This window comes from Corylus avellana, chromosome 3 (assembly GCF_965113065.1).
Source record: "Corylus avellana chromosome 3, dhCorAvel1.hap1.2, whole genome shotgun sequence".
NCBI classification, from domain to species: domain Eukaryota; kingdom Viridiplantae; phylum Streptophyta; class Magnoliopsida; order Fagales; family Betulaceae; genus Corylus; species Corylus avellana.
Genome location: NC_142492.1, coordinates 31,785,196 through 31,805,707, shown reverse-complemented (window position 1 = coordinate 31,805,707; position 20,512 = coordinate 31,785,196). Strand labels below are relative to the sequence as shown.

At 37.4% G+C, this 20,512-nt stretch overlaps 2 protein-coding genes across 4 annotated transcripts; one reads left to right on the top strand and one right to left on the bottom strand.

The window, feature by feature from the left end:
* Nucleotides 1-825: 825 nt before the first annotated feature.
* Nucleotides 826-2,126, top strand: LOC132176122 (uncharacterized). The gene has a single exon (XM_059588249.2). The coding sequence runs from the start codon at nucleotides 851-853 to the stop codon at nucleotides 1,865-1,867; it is 1,017 nt and encodes a 338-aa protein (XP_059444232.1). The 5' UTR covers nucleotides 826-850; the 3' UTR covers nucleotides 1,868-2,126.
* Nucleotides 2,127-3,575: 1,449 nt separating this feature from the next.
* LOC132173996 (actin binding protein) lies at nucleotides 3,576-17,751 on the bottom strand. Of its 3 annotated transcripts, XM_088514157.1 has the most exons (17): nucleotides 17,107-17,744; nucleotides 15,376-16,079; nucleotides 15,075-15,296; nucleotides 12,713-14,997; nucleotides 12,417-12,546; nucleotides 11,381-11,452; nucleotides 10,489-10,587; nucleotides 10,269-10,310; nucleotides 9,162-9,242; nucleotides 9,013-9,063; nucleotides 8,847-8,928; nucleotides 7,845-7,939; nucleotides 7,300-7,371; nucleotides 7,101-7,217; nucleotides 5,731-5,799; nucleotides 5,556-5,622; nucleotides 3,576-4,592 (listed from the first exon to the last, which is right to left on the bottom strand). In XM_088514157.1, the coding sequence occupies exons 1-17, from the start codon at nucleotides 17,177-17,179 to the stop codon at nucleotides 4,441-4,443; spliced, it is 4,413 nt and encodes a 1,470-aa protein (XP_088370283.1). In that variant the 5' UTR covers nucleotides 17,180-17,744; the 3' UTR covers nucleotides 3,576-4,440. The 3 variants fall into 3 exon arrangements, 2 of the variants coding, with proteins under 2 accessions (XP_088370283.1, XP_088370284.1); XM_088514158.1 differs by lacking the exon at nucleotides 3,576-4,592 and having other exon boundaries at nucleotides 7,106-7,217; nucleotides 17,107-17,749; XR_015911670.1 differs by lacking the exons at nucleotides 3,576-4,592; nucleotides 5,556-5,622; nucleotides 5,731-5,799 and having other exon boundaries at nucleotides 7,190-7,217; nucleotides 7,877-7,939; nucleotides 17,107-17,751.
* Between the last annotated feature and the right edge of the window lie 2,761 nt (nucleotides 17,752-20,512).

Below are 20,512 nucleotides of genomic sequence, written 5' to 3'. Positions count from 1 at the left end.
GTTCATTTTCTTTCATAGTTATTATTATAAATTCCCTTGCAAGCCAAGACTTAGGGTCCCTTGCCACGTGAAACATTACAAGACAGCAAATGCCAAACAAATTGATGAGAAAAAAAATATTTAGGGTATTTTTTTTTCTTTCTATAATTTCTTTATAAATTGACGTAACAGTATATCATTGATAAAATAATTTAAAAGTGTATGATTGATAAGTCAACCGCTAACTAATTAAATTGATAACTCAAATTCTTTTGGTGAATTATTTTAATATCATGCTTCTATCTTAAGGGACATAGAAAGCACATGAAAGATGTATTATTTTTCATGATTGAGAATATAAAATATACCCACTTGGAAGAGGACAATGCAAGCAATGGCAAGAAAAATAATGTGTAGAAGAACAGTTTGCATCAGCAAGATAGGAGTTAAAGGCAAGCCACCACAAGCAAAGGTCTTCTGCAGTAAATAATATATTTTCATCAACAAAAAAGTTGCTCTCTTTCCATGTCCTTTTTAAGCTACCTAATTAAGTAGGGATTTGATGATCACAAAGACTAAACCTACACCCCCCCACCACAATAAGTCCAAACAGGGCCTTGGTAAAAACAATGCCCAAACAACTCTTTTCATGCTGTTTTTGTTAGCTTTTAGTTGTTGGCCAATCCATTCATTCAAAGCATCAACCCCCTAAAAACCTCTAACCTACCCTTGTGAGAGAGAGAAAAAAGGCATTAATAAAACTTTGAAAAAGAGGAGGAAAAACCAATGCCTTGAACTCTACTCTAATATACATCAACACCCACCATTGCTGAAACACCCATTTCCTCTCCCTTTCCCTCTCCCTCTCTCAATGGAAGAAACCCAAAAGCTTCCAATGGCAAAAACAGGCAAGATTATCAGAACTTCAATCTACACATTCCTTCAAAGGTACAACTACTTCACCTCAACGGCTGCACTCCTGGCCTTCCCCTTCTCTGTTTCAGTTCTGTTCTCACAAGCCTGTGTCCCCTCCTCTTCATCTCTTCTGTTAACCATTTACAGCCGCCTACGAAATCTCTTTGACGCCGCAGGCTTCCCACCCTCTTCAGAGTTCTTCACCATTCTTAGCCAGAAGCTTTCCCAGACAATCTTTTCCTCCATCCTTACACTTCCTTTCACCCTCTCCTTCCTCCTCATCACAAAAGCAGCTATAATTCAAGCCCTCAAACAAAACAAACCAACTTTGCCATTGCCACCTTCCTTGTTTTCTTCTTTACTAACCCTTTACAAGCCACTCTTTCTCACCTACTTATGCAACTCTTTCTTGATCCTCTCCGCGAATGCCACCGTCTTCTCTCTTCTCTTCTTTGCCTTCAATTGTCTGGAAGGATTTGGCTTCTCTTCTCCCAACTGCCTCCTCTTCCTGTCGGCTGCAGGGGCTGTGCTCTACTCCATAATTCTGGCCAATGCCCTCATAGTATGCAGCCTGGCAATGGTTTTGTCTGGCATGGAACGCTGCGGTGGATACATGGCGATCCTCAAGGCTTGCGCTCTTATACGAGGAAGAACGTCGACCGCGCTGTTGCTGGCATTGCCGGTCAATATGGCTCTGGCCTCCATTGAAGCCTTGTTCCAATTCCGGGTTGTGAGAGCTTATCATTTTGCTGGAAAGCTAGGAGCATCCATGGCTTTGGAGGGGATCTTCATTGCTTACTTGTATTCGATTTTCATTGTTCTTGATACGGTTGTGATTTGCATATTCTTCAAAAGCTGCAAGACAGGATATTGGATAGAGCAGGAAGGAAGGTACTCTTACAGGATTGAATTTGCAGGGGAAGAAGACAGTGATGTCTATGTCCGATTAAGGACTGCTCAAGAACATGCATAGATTACATTGAGAAAACAAATGGGATAGTTGGCTCGTTTGATAAATTTCACAGAATCGATTTTTCTGTTGCTTGAGGAGAAATCAGGCAAAAGTATAGGACATAAAGACCCACATTGCGGGTGCAGGGGTGACCTCAACAAGATGCAAATAGAAAGATGGAATTTTCTTTTTTCTCATATTCTCAAATTTCAGTTTTCTGTTATGGTTTCTTTCGTCCCATTTTACCATGTACATTGGCAGCCTTTACAGTGTGAATGATACAAAAGGCATTCTTAATCTGCTATATGTGGGTTATGTGATGAAATACTGGGCAGGACTAACAATTTTTTACATGATCCGTGCACCCAACATGAAATTAGTAAGTGAAGGTTGAGAAGTCTATCTGTTAATTAAATTGATCAGGTTAGGATTGACCTATATAGTTCTATAGACATGTCTCAACACAACTCGGAAGCCACACATGACATTTAGAGCTAGCAATTTTTTACACGACCTATGAACCCAATACAAAATTAGCAAGCTACGAAACAATTGTAAAGAACAGCAGAATAGAGAAAGAGAGAGAGAGCAGTTTGAAGTGATGTGAAAACGGGTCACGTGTGTTTTGATTTACACACTTGCACACAATTTCATTTAAAATAATCACGTGTCAAATAAATGGAGTGCCACATGTCATGATATTAGCCTCTCCTGCTTAAAACTCTCCTATATATATATATATATATATATATATATATATATATATTAAATGGGTTAGATTAGAATTTATTTATATAATCTTATGCTCATGGCACAATACCACCCAAACTCGAACCCAACTCATAAACATGAATTGCCACTCCTAAAAATAGGGTAAAATAGGGAATTGGGGAAATAAAGTAAAATGCACCAAAAAGTGAGCGAGAACTATATATTCTGTACGACTTTTTTGTAGATCAAGTAAAGATAATTTCATGAGCCATCTATAAGCAAACTATCCCTTTTGGTGTGTGGGTGCGTGTGCAAGAGCCAAGCAGAAAAGCCACTAGAAGCAATGTAGCAACTCAGAAGCAAGCCTCCCTTCATTAAGAGCATGTTTTTGTGGTTACGCTTGATAAATAAAATTTTTAAGTCAAAAAGTGTTTTTTAACAATAGCTTTATTTTTAGGTTTTTGTTAAAAGTGTATTTTAATTATTTTTAAGCTGCTTGTACTCTTAAAAAACACTTTCAATTATTTTATCAAACGGGTACTTTTTTCTTCAAACAAACTTTTTGAGTGTTAAACGCACTTTTAAGCCCCTCAAACGCACACCCAAATAAGCCCCAAGGCTGCAACAAATCCGGCTTCAGTGCTGTAGTTTTAAACTATGACACATCTTCTGTAAATTTCATGAAGGGTCCAGATTGTTCCAAATTCCTTTTAACCCAAACGTCATCGACTTTAACTCAAAGTTGTCTAATTTGCTGAGTAACTAAAACCCAACATTAAAGAAACAGAGTGCGAGAATGAAAGGGGGCACAGAGTTCTCTCTCATCATTTTTTGTTCATCACCGAGAAAAAGATCGTACTTTTTACATAACCAGTTGCCTCCTGCACTTTCACCTCACAAGTCACAAGGTACTTTTTACCAGATTGAATTTACAGAAGACAGTACATTAGTACAAACAGATTGACATTCAATTTGCAACTTCAATCTGGTACCAACACAAGCAAGCAAGCAAGCAGAGTAAGAGAGAAGAACCGAAACCCTTTTTGACATTTCTTGAATGTGTATAATTTGGTAAATAATCAAATGAAGAAACAACCAAATTTCTACTCAACAGCCTATATTTTGTTTATGTTACAATTACACTAAAGAGAAAGCCCCCCGTCTTCTAGTATCTCTTTCTCAACCTGACACCTATACAACACCTTTCGTGACGGGTTCCTATCAAAATCTCTACTACAAGGAACATAAAAATGACTAACTTTTATGTTACATGAGAAAGAATGACTTCTAAAGGAAAGGTTAGAGCTTTGTACAAGGTTTCATGGTACAGTTGGACTATGTGCTTTACAATCCCCAAGGCATCTGCTCTGGCGCCAAAAAAAATTATGCCAAATGAATGGTGTGAAAGTGGAAACCAATTCAGTAACGAAAAACTGACCCAAGATTACAGAAATCCTTCTCAAAATGGTGCTGGAGGGGCCAAATCCAACCACCTCCATAGCAGTTGCCCTATATGGAGTACCGTACCTCTGCTTCTCTGTCGCTGATAGCAGCCGCCCAATGTTTGTCAAAATTTGGTCTGTCAGCGAGATATCTAATGTGATTGATTAGTGAACCATGACCATCTGGTTGAAAATCATCCAATCAATGCATATGTTCAGCTAAGACTTTTGCAGAGTTGAAGGTCTGCAGGCCTCGAGGAACACTTGAGCCTCCTCATTTAAAGCACAATGGAAGGCTTACTGTTGCATCAATACTGAAGCTAGGCCTCTGACAGTCCAAAAAAGCTGTGTCCTTGGCCATCATCTAGTCAGCAACATTGGGGCAGAGCTCAGCTGTGTGGCAGAAGCTCAATTTCCTACGCAGGGATGCTCAATCTTCTCTTATCTTGCCGCCTTCCGTGTAAGATTAATGCCCTTCGCCTTCTCCATATCGGCCTCCTTCTCGGCTTTCTTCTTCTCCAATTCGGTCTGTTTGCAGTTCTCTTCATGTGCTTTCCGAAACAACCTTACAAAGTTTAGGAGAGTCGCCGTGACTGCATATATTAATGCAGCATCAGTTTAAGCATTACCACATAAAACTAACAAATAATGAGGCACCACATTTATTTTAATTCTCTGAATGATGGGTCAAGATTAACTTGTACCAAAATATGACACATAACAAATTGAGTTTCCATTACGTTGATGTTTCCATTACGTTGATATTTTTCCACCATGTATAATTTGAACTTCATTTTTATATGTGTATATATTACCGATGTATGTCATATGTATGTATTTATGGAAAGCTCCCCCTTTCTCTTAGAAACACCCATTCCCCCCTTCTTTTCTTAGAAGAGAAAGAACAGTAGGAATACAAGAAAAATAGAAAGAATAAAAAATAAAATAAAAAGATCTCTGTATGTAAAAACACAAACTAGACTACAATAATTGGAGGATGATGAAACTTGATTCCATCTCATTGTCCTCTCCTATGTCTTCTTCCTTACTTTTTCACTGTGACTACTAAAGTTTCTTTGAGCAATTTCAATTAAATCGTTGTTCTTACATCTTTTTCTAGTCTTTAAACACTTTTTCTATATCTTTCCCTCGTTTCCATGAGAAATCTTCTTTACAAAAATGGCATTTCTAGAGGATGCATTATGGCCTCAACTTTCAGATACTGCCTAATGGCCCCGAACATGAGTGCATGTAGTACAACAGAAAAAAATTCAAGAAAGATGTAAATTTCCAAGGGACATCCAAGCCATACAATCATTTAATTCCATTGAAGGCAGCATCCAAACCCTATCTAGCCAAAAATTAGACATCAAGTCAGTAGGAGATAAGTATGGATCATTCAACTTTTTCTATTAGAAAAAGACCAATAAGTACCAATAGGACTAATTGATCACATGCACATCGATTAGACTTATTCGAAACTTCTTAACAAAAGGTAAGACTTGCCCATACTTTTTATAATCAATAAATATGTAGATGTTATATCCATAACTTACCCTGCTCAAATGGGCAACGGGCAGGATCCTCACCGAAATACAGTGCAAGTGCATCTGCATTTCTACCCTGTTCACCAAAGAACGATAATAGAAGACACGACTTCACTTCATTAGAAAATGTGTCAAAGTTGTTGATATCATCATAAAAAAAATAGTTGATATCATATTAACATACCACCACAGAGTATAGATTTGTTACAGATGCCACCTCTGTCTCAGCAACGCCAATGAATTCTTTCAATGTCTAGAATAAAATACAGAAATTGTTAGGGAAGTATACAGAAACATGAGAAATTCAGCGAAAAAAGTTGGTGCATATTCCGTGGAAAATGGAAAATCAACAATTAATCTCTTTGCAGGTCATGATGTCATTGGAAGGACTTTCTAAGGGGCAATAAAATACCGCATCGTTAAATGTTTCATAATAAAGACCAATATCCCCCAAATATTATAACACATCTATATCTAAAACTATGTGCATTAAATGCCAGACAAAATAAATGTATTCAATCACAAGAGTGTCTTTGATAACCTAATCTATTTTTGATCTGTAAATAAATTCAGTAGGCAGAGAATACACAGGAAAATAAGCATATCTATTCACTGCAAACACAATAATATAATTGAGACACGGCCACTCTGAAAAATCAGCCCAAATGCAGACACCATACCTAGCAAAAAAAAGAAAAAAGAAAAAAGAAGCAAAGTGACATTCTTGGAGAAGGGTGTAGTTCATATAGATGGATGGCCTTTTGGCCCGTGATAAGGAACACTGAAATGAAGAGGCTACGTATGTTCAAAGTGGCTGCAAGCATGTATGAATTGTGTCTGTGTTGATTAAATCATATGTAAAATAGCACTTATAGAATCAAAGAGTAATAAATGATATTGTAATTAATTTAACAACAATTCTCGCTATATAAGTTTCTCTGAAACTTTTGTAATTTCCTAAATTCTTAGTACACAAACATGAATATCCAGGGACATAGAGACTGCAGTCAATTGGCACTGCAAGTAACCTTCCTAAAAGAGCTTAACCAAAAAGGGAACCACATAAGAGTCAAATTTTACCATATTAAGAACAGTCCCATAAATCTAATAGTGACTTGATATTTCTAATAGCCTGCAATACAACTAAAATTCAACATTCCTCAATTTGTCTCTTAATTACCCAACTTTATGCCATGAATAAATTTCCTTCATATGTATTCCGCACTTTTAAAGTGTAGTATGAGGAATTAAAATTCAAGAACTTCTTTAGAAATCAAAAGCAAAGAAGAAGAAAAAAAGGTTCTTTTTACCAAAAAAAATTAAGCCAACATTTTTTTTCTTTTGACAAGTAAATAAGGTAAGTCAAAGTCATAATTGAGACCAGGTAGCTGATGTGAAAAATTATGTCAAGCCGACAAATGCAAACAGTCAAAAATATAACTAAAACGAATAGATAACCAAATTGTTAATCTAAATTTAGAATGTGGCAAAATAAAGTGTATCAAGAAACAGTAACTATGAAGAATAAAATAGTTGACAAAAAAGACTATACACCTTACGGAAAACTTCAGATACAGGGCCATCATTTTCAGATGCAGCCAGCTCCTGCCTGACCTTCTCTAGTCCCTTGATTATAGCTTGCATTTCTTCTGCTAAAGACTTTAATTGTATCTGCAAGAAGAAAGAAAGAAAATATATATAAACATCATCCAATAATGATACTTAAGATCAGCATCAAGAAAGAGATGTTCACCTTAGTTGCAGCTTCCAGGCTAACAAACTCCAGGTGAAAATCAAGAAGTGTGGGTGAATTATCAGCCAAAATCTGAGCAGCAAGAAAACCAAATTTAAGATTTAGTATAAAAGCATAGTTGCCATTAATAAATAAAACAGAAAAAGGTATCCAGCAGTAAAGAACTTAAGTGCAGGAAAATTTGGTGAGCAAAACACAAATCTGGCTAGCAATCATCCTTACGCAAATACCAGTAGAACAATAGTATAAGCTACCTAAAACTTTCTCATGCTTTTTGTTTTATCATTTATTATTATCAGCCTGAAAGCTCAATGAATATACATTTAAGACTGACCCAACTCAAACTGAAATAACTCAATTCATTTTAGTTCTTGGTACGGTTCTAGATTGATGTCTGACAAAATCAATTAGATTAGGTCAGCTTGCTTAAACCAACCCAACCTGAACCAGGTTGCAACCCTAAATTCAGAATAAGCACTCTTTGGGTAAGCCACAAAAAATGATATTGATACGCATAGCAAACAACAAAACTTTAGAAACCATACCTTACAAAGATAATGCATGAGTGTCATCTTACTGTTAGAAGCACGTGTATCAGTGAGCTTTAGAAGACTGTCTAACTTGAATCCAATTGCAGAACCTGTATGATTTGGGATCATTTGATAATTAAAATTAGACATAAAGGTAACAACAGAAAAAAGTTAACATCAAATCAGCTCTAAAATCTCCCATACACATTGAGGGTTAATAAGACATGCCACCGATGCAAAGTCTGCAGAGGACCTAAAGAATATGGTACAAATCATGTAGAATCACAGAAACTATAACAAAACACCCCCTAACTACATATTCATAAACAAGTCAATTTTTTTTTCAACTTCAATTTCAAAAGTGTCACACATTCGGTGCATGAAGCATGTGCCTCTTGCAATGGAAGTTGCACAAAGACTACCATAGAAAAGTTCATTTAACACTTAACTAGGTATCACTAAATTCCAAGAAGCTTTCAAACTTCATGCTAACTAGCCATGTGTAAAATATAAGACTAGAAACAAATAAATTATCACTAACTTTTCAAAAAAAATCTCCACTCTTCTTTCTAAAGTCGATGGTTATTTGAATCTTAAATCAGAACACAAGTTTACAAAAGTCCAGTCTATAAGTCATCAAATGGTACACAAAAAATAATAGCATACAACAGATATAATATTTGTAAATATACTGTCTTCATGATGCTTTAAACCCACATAAAATTATTTGCACTCTCCAAATAACAAACCATGGCTAATACTAATAACCTATTTATAAATTAGACTCAGCCGTGCCAACAGCAGAGAGCATTAGATAAATAATAATCTATGAGCATTTATAAACAACTTCTCTCTTCATAATTGTTTATAAGAAACTGCAGTTGTTGGTAAACACATTTGCTAATTATTCATAATGGAGTTATGTATAAACATCCTTAAGCAAAATAGAATGAACCATCGAATATACCAGGAACAAACAAATGATAACAAGAACTATATAACAATGAAGATCCTTACCCCTAGCAGTTCCTTGGTTCAATGTATTCCCTATCAAAAGAATAAGCTTCATAACTTCCTTCAGTTTGACAGATTTCCGGACCTAATAAACCAACAACAGAGTACCTAAGCTCAACTATTAGTATAGAAACTGCAACAGAAGGATTTGCAATCATTAGTGGCATACCTCTTCGCATGCAGAGTTCACAGTGTTCAAACTCTTTTTAAATTCTGAAATCTACATAAGAGTTCAACAATAAGACAAATAAGGCAAAAAAGACAACTTTTTGATGTTAAAAAATTTATTGAAATCAAACATTGCAGATACGACCAAACCTGAGAACTGAACTGAATCTTGAAAGAGAATACTCTTAATTTTGACTCCACACGAGGCACTTTCATGAGCTCCAAAAAGTACTACAACATTATAAGAAAAAAATAAATAAATAAAAAAAACATATAATATATAAGCTTTTACAATATGTCCCAACCATGCATCCAACAGAAAAGCAAATCATATAAGAGAAAGTGATGTCTTGTACAATTAAATGATCGCCATATAAGAAAAACAAACAAACTTGGAAAACGTTTTAAAAAAGTTACGCTACCTCTGTTCTAAAATAGATGAGATGATCACAAATGGCACACATTTTAATGAAACAAAATAAACATAACAATTTTCCTAAAATTTCCTTAGATGGGTTCAATTTAAGGATTTTTTTTTTTACATATATTACTAATTCGTCCCAATGGGAGGACGAATGGGAGATTCAAACTAGTGGTCTTCGCTTGTCACCAGCCAATTGATCTACCCCTTGAGGTTAGGTTCAAATTTAAGGATAATATGGGAAGTGAAATGGACAACTGGACAAGTACTAATCCCATGTATTTTGTGACAGCCCAAAAAGGAAAGCACCCCATCTATTTTGGGAAGGAAGGATAAGAATAATAGTATATGGAGGCTACACTGATTTTTTTTCTTACCATAAAAAATCGAGGTTTTATACATAAACTTCTGATTTAAAGAAATTAGAATACACAGCATAATTGACATAGGCCACTAGTCATTCTATTTAATTACTACAAATTCCCACATAGAGAGAGAGAAGACCAACTAGAACTTCCATTGTGAGACCGCAACCCTCGCTGAGCATTTTCTCGCTGATTTAGTGAAGAGATGAGTGTTAACTACTAAATTATCGTCCAAAGGGGAGAGAGAGCAATAGAGAGTATTCAATTAATTTTACTATCAAGTAAGACAAGGCCAGATCAACTTTCAGACTAGTTACACGACTAGTAGAATGCCATAGGTACACAATAATTCAAAGATCAACAAAAGGATAGCACTTATAAAAGCACAACTAATTGCAAAATGCTCAAGATTGTGATTCAGTAACCAATAACAAATAACATAATCTGGTCAACACAGAAACTATTCCAGACCTGTTCACACTTTCCCAGGTTCTCCATGTCACCAGTGTAGCCCTAAATGAACAAAACAGAAAAGATCAAAATCAAACAAACAGAAGCATGATTTTAAAAAAATGGTGCGAAATTATTTACTCTAAGCACATAAACATAGCACAAAATCTCTTCAATGTGAAAAGGATTCAACAATTGCTCGAAACATAAAAGGGAATCACAATTTATGTGAAAGCATCACCTTGAGAAGTTCCATCTCCTCTTTTGTAGGACAAAACTTTATAAGATTCTCCACCTGATCAACATCTAATACTGACGCATCCATTGCAAGAACGGCAGCCTGACAATATATATATAAATAGATTTGTAACTCATACCTATTGGAATGGTGTTCATTAAGCATATTACCAGCCCCTATTCAACCATAAAAAGAATAAAAGAAAAACAACAAAAAAGTCACAGTTCCAACCACATTACTTGTACCGCAATGACACTGAAGGGATAACAGTACAGAAGATCTATTACCAGCTCCAAGTTTCACTTATCATCCACCATAATGATGTACGTCAGCCTGAGCTAACTATGCCATGCCCCTGGTCCATCCTCTAACCCACCTCATAGAGATGGAACCATCAGGATCAAATTGAGACTACTAGGATATGCAAGGATCACATAACAGCCACCTATATGTTTTCCCAAAGGCCTTGGTGTACAACTACCAACCCAAATTTTATTGTGTCCTTTGGTGGCCAAGTCCACATCTTGCATTAAAACCATTACAAAAATTTATAGCTATATTCTATCCAATATGGGCTCTTATACCATCACAAACTTAGTCTTCTGCCTTCAGTACAAGCATAAGAACTTACAAAATATGCTCTGGTATTAAGAAATTAAAACAAAGGTATTCACTTACCTGGATACTAAACCCTACTGCCCACAAAGCATGTATAACAGACAAGCAAGAATAAACTGCATTAACTCTTACAAATTTGTTCCCCATGCATGTTTTGTAAGCAAAAAATCGTTTCACATCAAACGCCTTGTATCCATCTAATAGAGAAAATCATGCCTTCTTCCACAAATCAAGAAAGGAATCAAACTTCTACAAGAACATGGGCTATATAGCATACCATCATATCAGGAAGCGGCATCTTAACTTTTGTGAGCATGATTTCAGTATTGTTGGCTCTCCTCAGGTCAATCTACAATGCATAATACACAAATTTATTAAGACACAAGAGATATGATATCAGACCATCATTTGCAAACGTGTCTCAGATTAAAGTCATCTTTAACCATCAACAGCCAGCAAGCATTGCCCAGATAAACCCAATAAGTTTTTACTAGTAAAAATTCTACCACCAAGTGGAAGGACTTCAGGCATATCTTTCTATCCAACGAGTATAGCCATTGCCACCATCCAGTGTAGGCCTTTTTTTCGTTTTCATTTTAAAAAAAAAAAATTATAAGAGTTGAAATTGAAATTCCACCATTTAATTCTATTTCTCAAGCATAAGAAAAGTAAGACACAAACATTATTTTTCTATAAAGGGGTTGTGGCTTACAATACACACTCTCTTCCTTTGGGTCATATGTGCATGCATACCAACAGACACAAACTCTTTATCAGGGAGCAATTTACATTTAGTATCTGATAAAAATTTGATGAAAGATCAAACCAATGGTCCTTGGACCAGATGGCATCTCCCTCAGCCCCAGCTCCTAATAAACAAGGGGTCATGGGCAAAGTCATAGTTTAAATCCCAAATGGGAAGTGTGATGGGTATTTCCCTAACAACAACAAAAAGATCAAAAGTTCTTGCTACGAAGAATGGTGTACTTCAGCAAAAAATTAAGTTTAAAACTGTAGCTCTTTTCTCACAATTTGAAAGCAAAAAAGAAGCGGCTATTCGTTAATTTCCTTACGCCAAAAACCATAATTGATATTAGTTTTTCCTCTTCTTGGATTACAAGCTATTTAATGATGCAATTATCTGATAGCCGAAAATTAGCTTGGATCAAGAATCAGTCAGAAATCACATTGGACTAGAACTTTTTAAGTCGATTTGAAGATCATATAAAGGTATTCAGTAGAATCAACTCACAAACTTTTTTTATTTCCAGCAACTATATTTCTATGACATCATTGAAGTTATATTAGATTACCAGGTGGACTTTGTCAGTCTTGGATCCAACAGACTTGCGTCGTCCCCCAGATTTACCTCCTGCATCAGCAGGTTTTGGAACAGTTGCAGAGAAAAGGCTCTCTAACTCTGACACGTCAAACCCTGGCGCACTAAGATAAAAGGGCGCAAATATCACTGATCGTGAAAGGAAGAATACTGAAACATATACAAAAAGGCAAAAATATGATCTTTGAAATTGAAGATATAATATTTACGAAAAAAGAACACATCAGTTATGTAATTGGTAATAAAGATCAGTAAAAGAAGTTAGATTACATTTGAGTCTCTCCATATCTTTGCAATTCTTCCCACAAACTTCCTTGCAAAGCCCTGGTTACCTTGCTCCAATGCAAAGGCTTCAAGGAGGATCTTCGAGGAGCTGTAGCACTCGCCCCCATTCCTGTAGGACGTGGAATCCCACGCCCTCTCCCTATCCCTCTCGCATCAGCTGCAGCATTTGGTCCTTTGGCACCTAATGGTGGAGGAGGAGGAGGTGCACCACCTGGGGGTCTAGGTGGAGCTGGAGGGCCAGGCGCACGAGCTCCTAGAGGAGGTGGAGGCGGTGGTGCTCCACGCAATGGGGGAGGTGGGGGAGGTGGGCCTCGACCTGTAGGAGGTGGTGGAGGAGGTGGTGCTCCACGCATAGGAGGAGGGGGCGGTGGTGGTGGTGCTCCAGGCATTGGAGGAGGTGGCGGTGGTGCTGGTGCTCCACGCATTGGAGGAGGCGGCGGCAGTGGTGCTCCATGCATTGGAGGAGGCGGCGGCGGCGGTGGCGGTGGTGCTCCACGCATTGGAGGAGGCGGTGGAGGCGGCACTCTAGACATTGAAGGAGGTGGAGGCACTGCTTCACGCATTGGAGGTGGTGGCGGAGGTGGTGGAGCTCCACGTGTTGGAGGAGGTGGGGGAGGCGGGGGAGGCAGGGCTCCATGCATTGGTGGCAGATTGGGAGATGAGGCTCCATATAATGGAGACAGTGGTGGTGGCAGACCTCCATGTAAAGTAGGTGGAGGTGGTGGAGGTGGAGGAGGAGATGGAACTCCACGCATGGGAGGAGGAGGAGGAGGAGGGGGAGGGGTGGCAAGTACTCCAAGTTTCAATGCAGTTGATGCACTCACAAAAGGAGGGGGAGGGGGAGGGGGAGGGGGAGGGGGAGGAGGTGGAGGTGGTGAACTTGTGACCGCTGGAGAGACGACTGATGCATACCCAGACTTCCAAGGGGATGGAGGAGGTGGAGGAGGCAACATGGTAGCACTGTTTTGTCTACTCGATGGGGGAAGAGGGGGAGGAGGAGGGGGTGGAGGAGGTGGAGATGCGGGAGAAGTTTTGGACACAACATTACCTAGTAGTGAAGAAAGTTGTGGCGGAGGTGGAGGGGGGGGAGGTGTTGCACCTACCTGCAAAGGTTGGGAAGGTGATAAAGAAGACCTGGGCAGCAAAGTAGACAATGAATAGTTATTTGACTGCAGTGGAAATGGAGGCGGAGGCGGAGGCGGAGGCGGAGGCGGTGGTGGATGGGGCACTACTTGCCGTGGGCTAAGATGTGGTGTTTGAGTCGGTGAGGAAGAATCTGCCTCTTCAATTGGTGGAACTAATGATGGTGGGCAGGAAGCAAGTGTCTCTTGTCCAGAGTCTGAAGGCTTCACAGGATCCACCTTACAACTTGTCAAATCATTGATCACATCAGTCGAAACCACAGAGGCAGGGGTAGCAGTAATAGAAGAGGTCTTTGATTTGGAACCTCCATTAGAATCCTTCGAAGCATTACTGCCAGGAGCAGCTGGTGCAATGTTAATTCTTGATGGTGGATATGATACATGCATTGAATTAGTATAAGAGCCCTTGTTAGAAGGGATCCACCTAGATACTGCATTTGGCTTCGCTAGTTTTACATGAGCTCCTTGAAGTTCTTGCTGCTTAATCTTTTGTTTGACAACAACTGTATCTGCAGTTGGTTTTGTATTCACTGCAGCCAGCTTCCTAGGGACAGAAGGCAGTAATTTATCAGATTTTTGTCTAAGGACCTTGGAATCCAAGTTCTTCTGTGTAACATTGTTGTCTTCCATCTCTTCCAATTTTCCAGATACATCTTCAACCACTTCCTTGGTTTCAAGATTTATCTGCATATCAGCAGCAGCTACCGTGGAATGTAAATTGACACCGTCATCAACAGCAATGTCTTTCACCAAATGGAGATCAGAATGGACCCTCTCATCCAGCTTATACTTCACATCATCAACAGCAATGTCCTTAACTGCATCAATATTAGAATCCACCTTTACATCCTGTTTGGGTGTTCCTTCATCTGATGCACAGTCTTGAAATGTGTGAGGATCCAACTCCTCTTTCCAGACTTCTTTCTGAACAATATCATCCCGTGTATTGTCCTGACCCACATGATTATCATAATCCCCTTTTGCTTCTTGCGCGTCGATTACATTGCTAAAGATCTCTTCCACCTCAAAAAACTCCTCAGGTGAAGCACTTTCTGTCTCATTTCCATCTTCACTCGCTACGACTGTAGTAAGAGTAGGCACAACAGCATCAGCATCCGAAAAAAGTACCTGATACACATATAAGAATGCATTCAACTCCTACAGCTTCAGAAAAGGACATTCACAGAGAAATAACAATAACTTACCTCTGCTCTAAAGTCCTTGGGGAATTGATCCTTGGCATCCCATAGAACATCAATTTCATCACGGCTAAACAGCAGAATACTTGACCGCACAAATGCTGTGTGGAACATAACTCTAAACATCATCTCCTCACGCACAAGATCTTCATTCAAATGGATGCACTCAAGAACAACATCCCCTTGAACACGGCAATGAATATCAATTTTCACCAGCAAACACTCTGCCTGCTGTCGAAGTTCATAAGAACATTTCTATATTTGGTAAAATGAACTTTCAGTTTCAATATTGTGACTTAGAAATTACCTGTAGGTAGTTGCGCACATGTTTTTTCACCTTTGACGTCGAAAACAGAAGCTTAGAACTTCTATTAGCTGGCGTTTTAGGGTCCTGACCATAAACACGTATAACGGGCCTGCAACCTTTTCCCCCATCAAAAAGTGGAAGAACTCTAAGTATCAGACAATCCATAAATAAAGGTGTATCTGATGGAGGCCAATCAGAGCCCAAATTTCTTCTAGAGATATACTGAAGATATCTCAGCTGAGAAGGCTGTGGGTTTAAAGGAGACAGAAGATGAAGAAGTTCCTTAGGAGCTTGCTTGTAGACCATATCAAGAGTCTTCTGCTCCCCAGTGTACTGTTTCCGGTATAACAGAAGACCTGCTAGCATGAATGCAAGCACAGGCCATCCTCCTCTTTCACAGTGCATCAACAGCACATTTTGTTGCCCTTCCAGTGACAACCAGCTTTCACTCGATCGAAGGAAGTGGTGGATCATCTCCAGCGACAGCAGAGGACACCCCTCAAATTGCCGAGGGTAATCCATGACTGTCATGTCATACTGAGTCAATATATCTGAAATTTGGCTTCGCCTCTCACCTTCTCTAAAGTTAAATACCATGAAAGAAGCTTCAGGAAAGTGATCTTGTAGCTGGGCTACAATGCCACCCATGTAAACTTTATACTCATCTTCTTCCAAAACGTCCGTGGAGAAGCAACAATCAAACACTAGAAAAGAAGAAAACGGAAAGGGGACAATCAACACCCATAATTGTATATGGTCATCAAACGTAAAATAAGTACCAGAGAAGAGACTTCAGAATTTTAAACTAAACTGACAGGAACCATCAAAGTTCAAAAGGGATAAAATCATCTAGTAAAGATAGAATATAATGGGATAAAGACTGCTCAAACATTTGTGTTCAGAAAGCTTCTCTTTTAAGAAGTACAAGCAGCTACAAATAGCCAAAAAAAAAAAATCATTTCTCAAAGAAAATCTCCAGAAGATTCAAATCATGCCAGAAAATAAGCATTCAAATTTGCCCAGCAAATTCCTGCTCTTACCGAACTAAAACGAGATCCACTGTTTGAAATTGATAAAAGAAAAACGAAAGCAACGGCATGTCAGTTTCTCAAAAGGCAGTATCACATATAGCAGAAGTATCCACATTTCTCAGACCTAAGAGTCCACAGTGCCGCTATACAACAAACCAATTGATAATTTTCAGCTCCTTACTAAAGGGTGCTTTGCTCTCCTAGGCTCATTCGTCTATTCACCTTTTTCAGGTTTACTTCTTCGCTATATACATTTTCATTCCTCGTAAGTATGAATTGCTGTCAGGTTCCTCCTCTAGGCACCAGTAGATGCACAGGCAACATGAACACCATGTATCAAAGAAAATTAGAACAAATTTCAACAAGCAGGAAGCTACTTGCCCAACATTTGCTTAACCACGTAGAGAAAACTAAAGGGGAAAAAAAAAAACACCCCAAAACAAATTTCAAAAGAGAGCCCAAAAAAAACCACAATTCCACAAATTTTTCACAATGCACCGTCTCAAAATGCCATGCAACTCCCACAATGGAACTCGCAAAACCTAAGTTGCCACAAAGAATCACCAAAAACAAATGAGCAATTCCACAGCTTCGCGAAGCTGAAAGCTCGGGAATTACGCAATTGCTAGGGCATTCAGAAGCTGAAAACAAGGAAAAGAAAATTGCGGAATGGAGAAGAATTGAGGGGGTAAAACGGTACCATAGACCCTCTCGGAGATCTCGAGAAGCCGATCCGGCGGCTTCCGGTAAAAGAACCTTCTGAACAGCGCCATCGGATGGCGCTGTTTCTCCCCCGATCGGATCCAAACCGATAATTCGAATCACCACCGAACCAACCAGATAAAAATTCGATCCCAACACAAAACCCACCAGATCTCGGAATTTCCCAATTCAATCAAGCCCAAACTGCACGGAATTCAACCCTCCAATTAACCCCAAATCCAAAACAGCCACAAAGGGTCAAATCCAGATAGAAAAAAATAAAAAATAAAAAATAAAAAATGAAGTCCTAGCAGAATCCAATAGTAAGCGAGAATTGGGAATTGAATTCCAGGGCTTTGGAAAGAGAGTGGGAAGTAACAGTACGTGGGAAATGCAGGTGGGAGGTTATGGATGATTAGGGAAATGTGAAAATCCCGTGGAATTCAGCATTTTGTCACATGGAAGAAAGAGAGAGAAAGAAGCGTAGTGGACTGAGAAGGGGAAGACTCTACCAGACCCTCATTCTCCTGCAAACAACAACGAAATTAGTAAGCTTTTGGCTTCCGATCGATTTGCAGGGGTCGTGGGCCGTGGCAGCTTCTCCCGTATTTTAAAAACAAAAAAATAATAATAAAGTTAAAAACACGAGGCAAAGAAGAAGATGTGTCGCTGTGAATTTCATCATTTGTGCCTCGTTGGGGTTTCGTATGTGTCTTTTTCCTTTTTTTTTTATTTTGTTGTTCCTCTCTTTTCCACGTAAGCTTTGATTTTGGATTTTGGTCAAGAAATTAGTAGACTAATCGGTTTGTCTTTTTGTTTATGAATTTTCCATTCATTCGCCATTTGTGTTTATTGACATCGATTGATGGGGTAAATGATCTTAATCCTACCTGAAGGGATTTCTTTAATTTGCTTTAACGTGTAAATCAGCTCAAATTATTTGAGCTATATATATATATATATATATATATATATATTCAATGCATCTACCAATCTGATTAGAAAATGCATCAATTGAAAAGTAAAAGGTATGAGCATTCGAGAATTTGGCTTCAGGCTTGTATTTTTATTTGTTTTTGACATATTCGCATGTGGAAGTAAAATGGAAGGATGATTCAAAGCAATCATTAACCCTTCATAAAACGTAGTTTTTAGCTGATTAAATTACCTTCGACACTGTTTCTGTGTGATTGATATGGTCCAAAATATAACTTATTTCCAATGTATATATATATATATATATATGGTAAAACAAAAAAAAAAAAAATTTAAAAAATATATATATATATATATACACACACACGAGGGAAAGAGGAGAACGCTAGTGACTAGTGAGTTTAATAGTAACATTAATGGGCGTTTCTTTTCTTTTGTGAAGATAAAAGGACAGGAATGAGACTGCCAAATAATCTTACTTTTTAGGAACCAGAAACTTCATTCCACTCTCTTGAATTTTTATTATTTTTGTAATTAATTTTAAGGTTTAAAAATTCTTAATTAAGTATATTGAACTTTAATTTTTTTGCAATGTCATCACATTCTTGTTTTTCTATTAAATCCTAACAAGGGATGTAAAAATTATCAAAAAACCGAAATTTGCAAAAACACCCACACAATAATTTTTGTAATTTTTTTATTTTATTTAATAAAAAATTATTGGTATTTTGAAAATTTTGATAGGATTTAACAGAAAAAAACTTAACGAATAAGTGACATTGTAAAAAATTAGAAGTTCAATACATTAAATTGAGAGTTTTGAACTTTTGGGTAATTGCAAAAAGTTATGCAAGTTTAGGGGGTTAAGTGAATCATAACTCGACTTGTTTAATTAAAAGGGGTAGACCTGTAATGCTCCATCCTAATGACACAATATTGTTCGATTTTGACGCATTCGAATCAAATTTTCTCGGAAGTCACCCATTATGGTATTATTCTCATATAAGCATGTTTAACTGCGGAGTTCTGATAGGTTTATGGTCCTCACGACTTTAAAACGTGTTATGTTAAAAAGGGTATGAATATACATATAAATACATCCCTCCCCATACCCCAATGATGTTGGACGCCACAAACCCATCAACCCAACCCGCTAATTTTGTGATAAATTCGTATCAAGTTTGCATATCATAAACGGATCAAACTCATCAACCATAACTCACTAATTTCGTGTTGAGTTCGTATCAAGTTTGCAAGTTGTATTAAAAATTATCAACCGAATGCGTAAAATCCATAATAAGGTCACTTTAAATCTTATGTCCACATGATGCAACCTTTTAGAGTATTCTCATCTGGCTAGACAAATGTTATTGTTGCTAACTGGAATTGGAGGGGAACCACAAATTAAGGCGGGGGCAAAATTGAAAAAAAAAAAAAAAAACTTTTTAGGGGGTTAACGAAATATTTTAAAGGGTTTATATTATTATTACTATTATTATTTTTAAATAAAGTATAAGATTTAAAGACAAATTTTAAATTTTGGGAGAATTATTGATCTCCAAGGGTGGGACAGTTATGCTCCTAGCTAGAACGCTAAAATGGGAATGAAAACAGCTGCATCCAACTCAATAATTTATAAAAACATTTGGTGAGTTGTGAGCACTATTTACTCACCAAACGTAAAGAGAAGGCATTTTTTAACCTTTAATATTCTATTTATTCTCAATAAATAATAAATAAATTGTTGAGAAATAATATATAAATAGAATAGTGGAGGTCGATAACTAAAATAAAGAGTCGGATGCAAGCGTTTTGAAAAAATAGGTAGCTAAATTAAAAAAAATGTGATTAAAAAAAAAAAAAAAATTAAAATGAAGAGCATAATTGTTTTTCTTTTCATCTCTTAAAGCATATTTATTGAGCCAAGTGTTAATGCTCTTATTCTCTTGAATTAGGATCATCTCCAGTTCAAATAAGCTGTATTTTTTGTCATTTTAAAAAGTGAAAAGAAAAAAATACTTCTCAAATATAACTAATTGAATTCTTTATAGTTTAAAAGGACTGAAAATGATTTGTTTCTATTGTCTTTCCCAATTAGCACTAGCACTTAGGGGAGGTTAAAAACCCTATATGGTTTTGGTTTGTTTTTTTTTTTTTAGTTTTCTCAAAGCAAATGTGCTCCTCTCACTCACACGTTCTAACTTATGTCTATGAAACCAAAATGACTCTAACAACAATCATGCAACCGAGTGAAAAACCCATTTCCGTTGAAGCAAAAAGCCAACCGTTCCGAATTGTTGTTCTCTAAGAACATGTTTAGATCTCTAAGAGTTTGTTTGAGATTACGTTTTAAAAATATAATTTTTAAGTTAAAAATGACTTTTGGACAAAAGCTTTATTTTTAAGCTTTTGTCAAAAATGCGTTTTAGCCATTTTTAGACATTTTTTACCATTAAAAGCGCTTTTAA

Excerpts from the sequence above, each read along its gene's own strand:
- LOC132176122 (XM_059588249.2), top strand. The coding sequence starts at position 851 with ATGGAAGAAACCCAAAAGCTTCCAATGGCAAAAACAGGCAAGATTATC.
- LOC132173996 (XM_088514157.1), bottom strand. The coding sequence starts at position 17,179 with ATGGCGCTGTTCAGAAGGTTCTTTTACCGGAAGCCGCCGGATCGGCTT. Across the intron at positions 15,297-15,375 it reads ATGTGCGCAACTACCTACAG|GCAGAGTGTTTGCTGGTGAA; the intron begins GTAATTTCTAAG and ends CTTCGACAGCAG. Across the intron at positions 10,588-11,380 it reads TGCCGCTTCCTGATATGATG|GCTGCCGTTCTTGCAATGGA; the intron begins GTATGCTATATA and ends ATATATTGTCAG.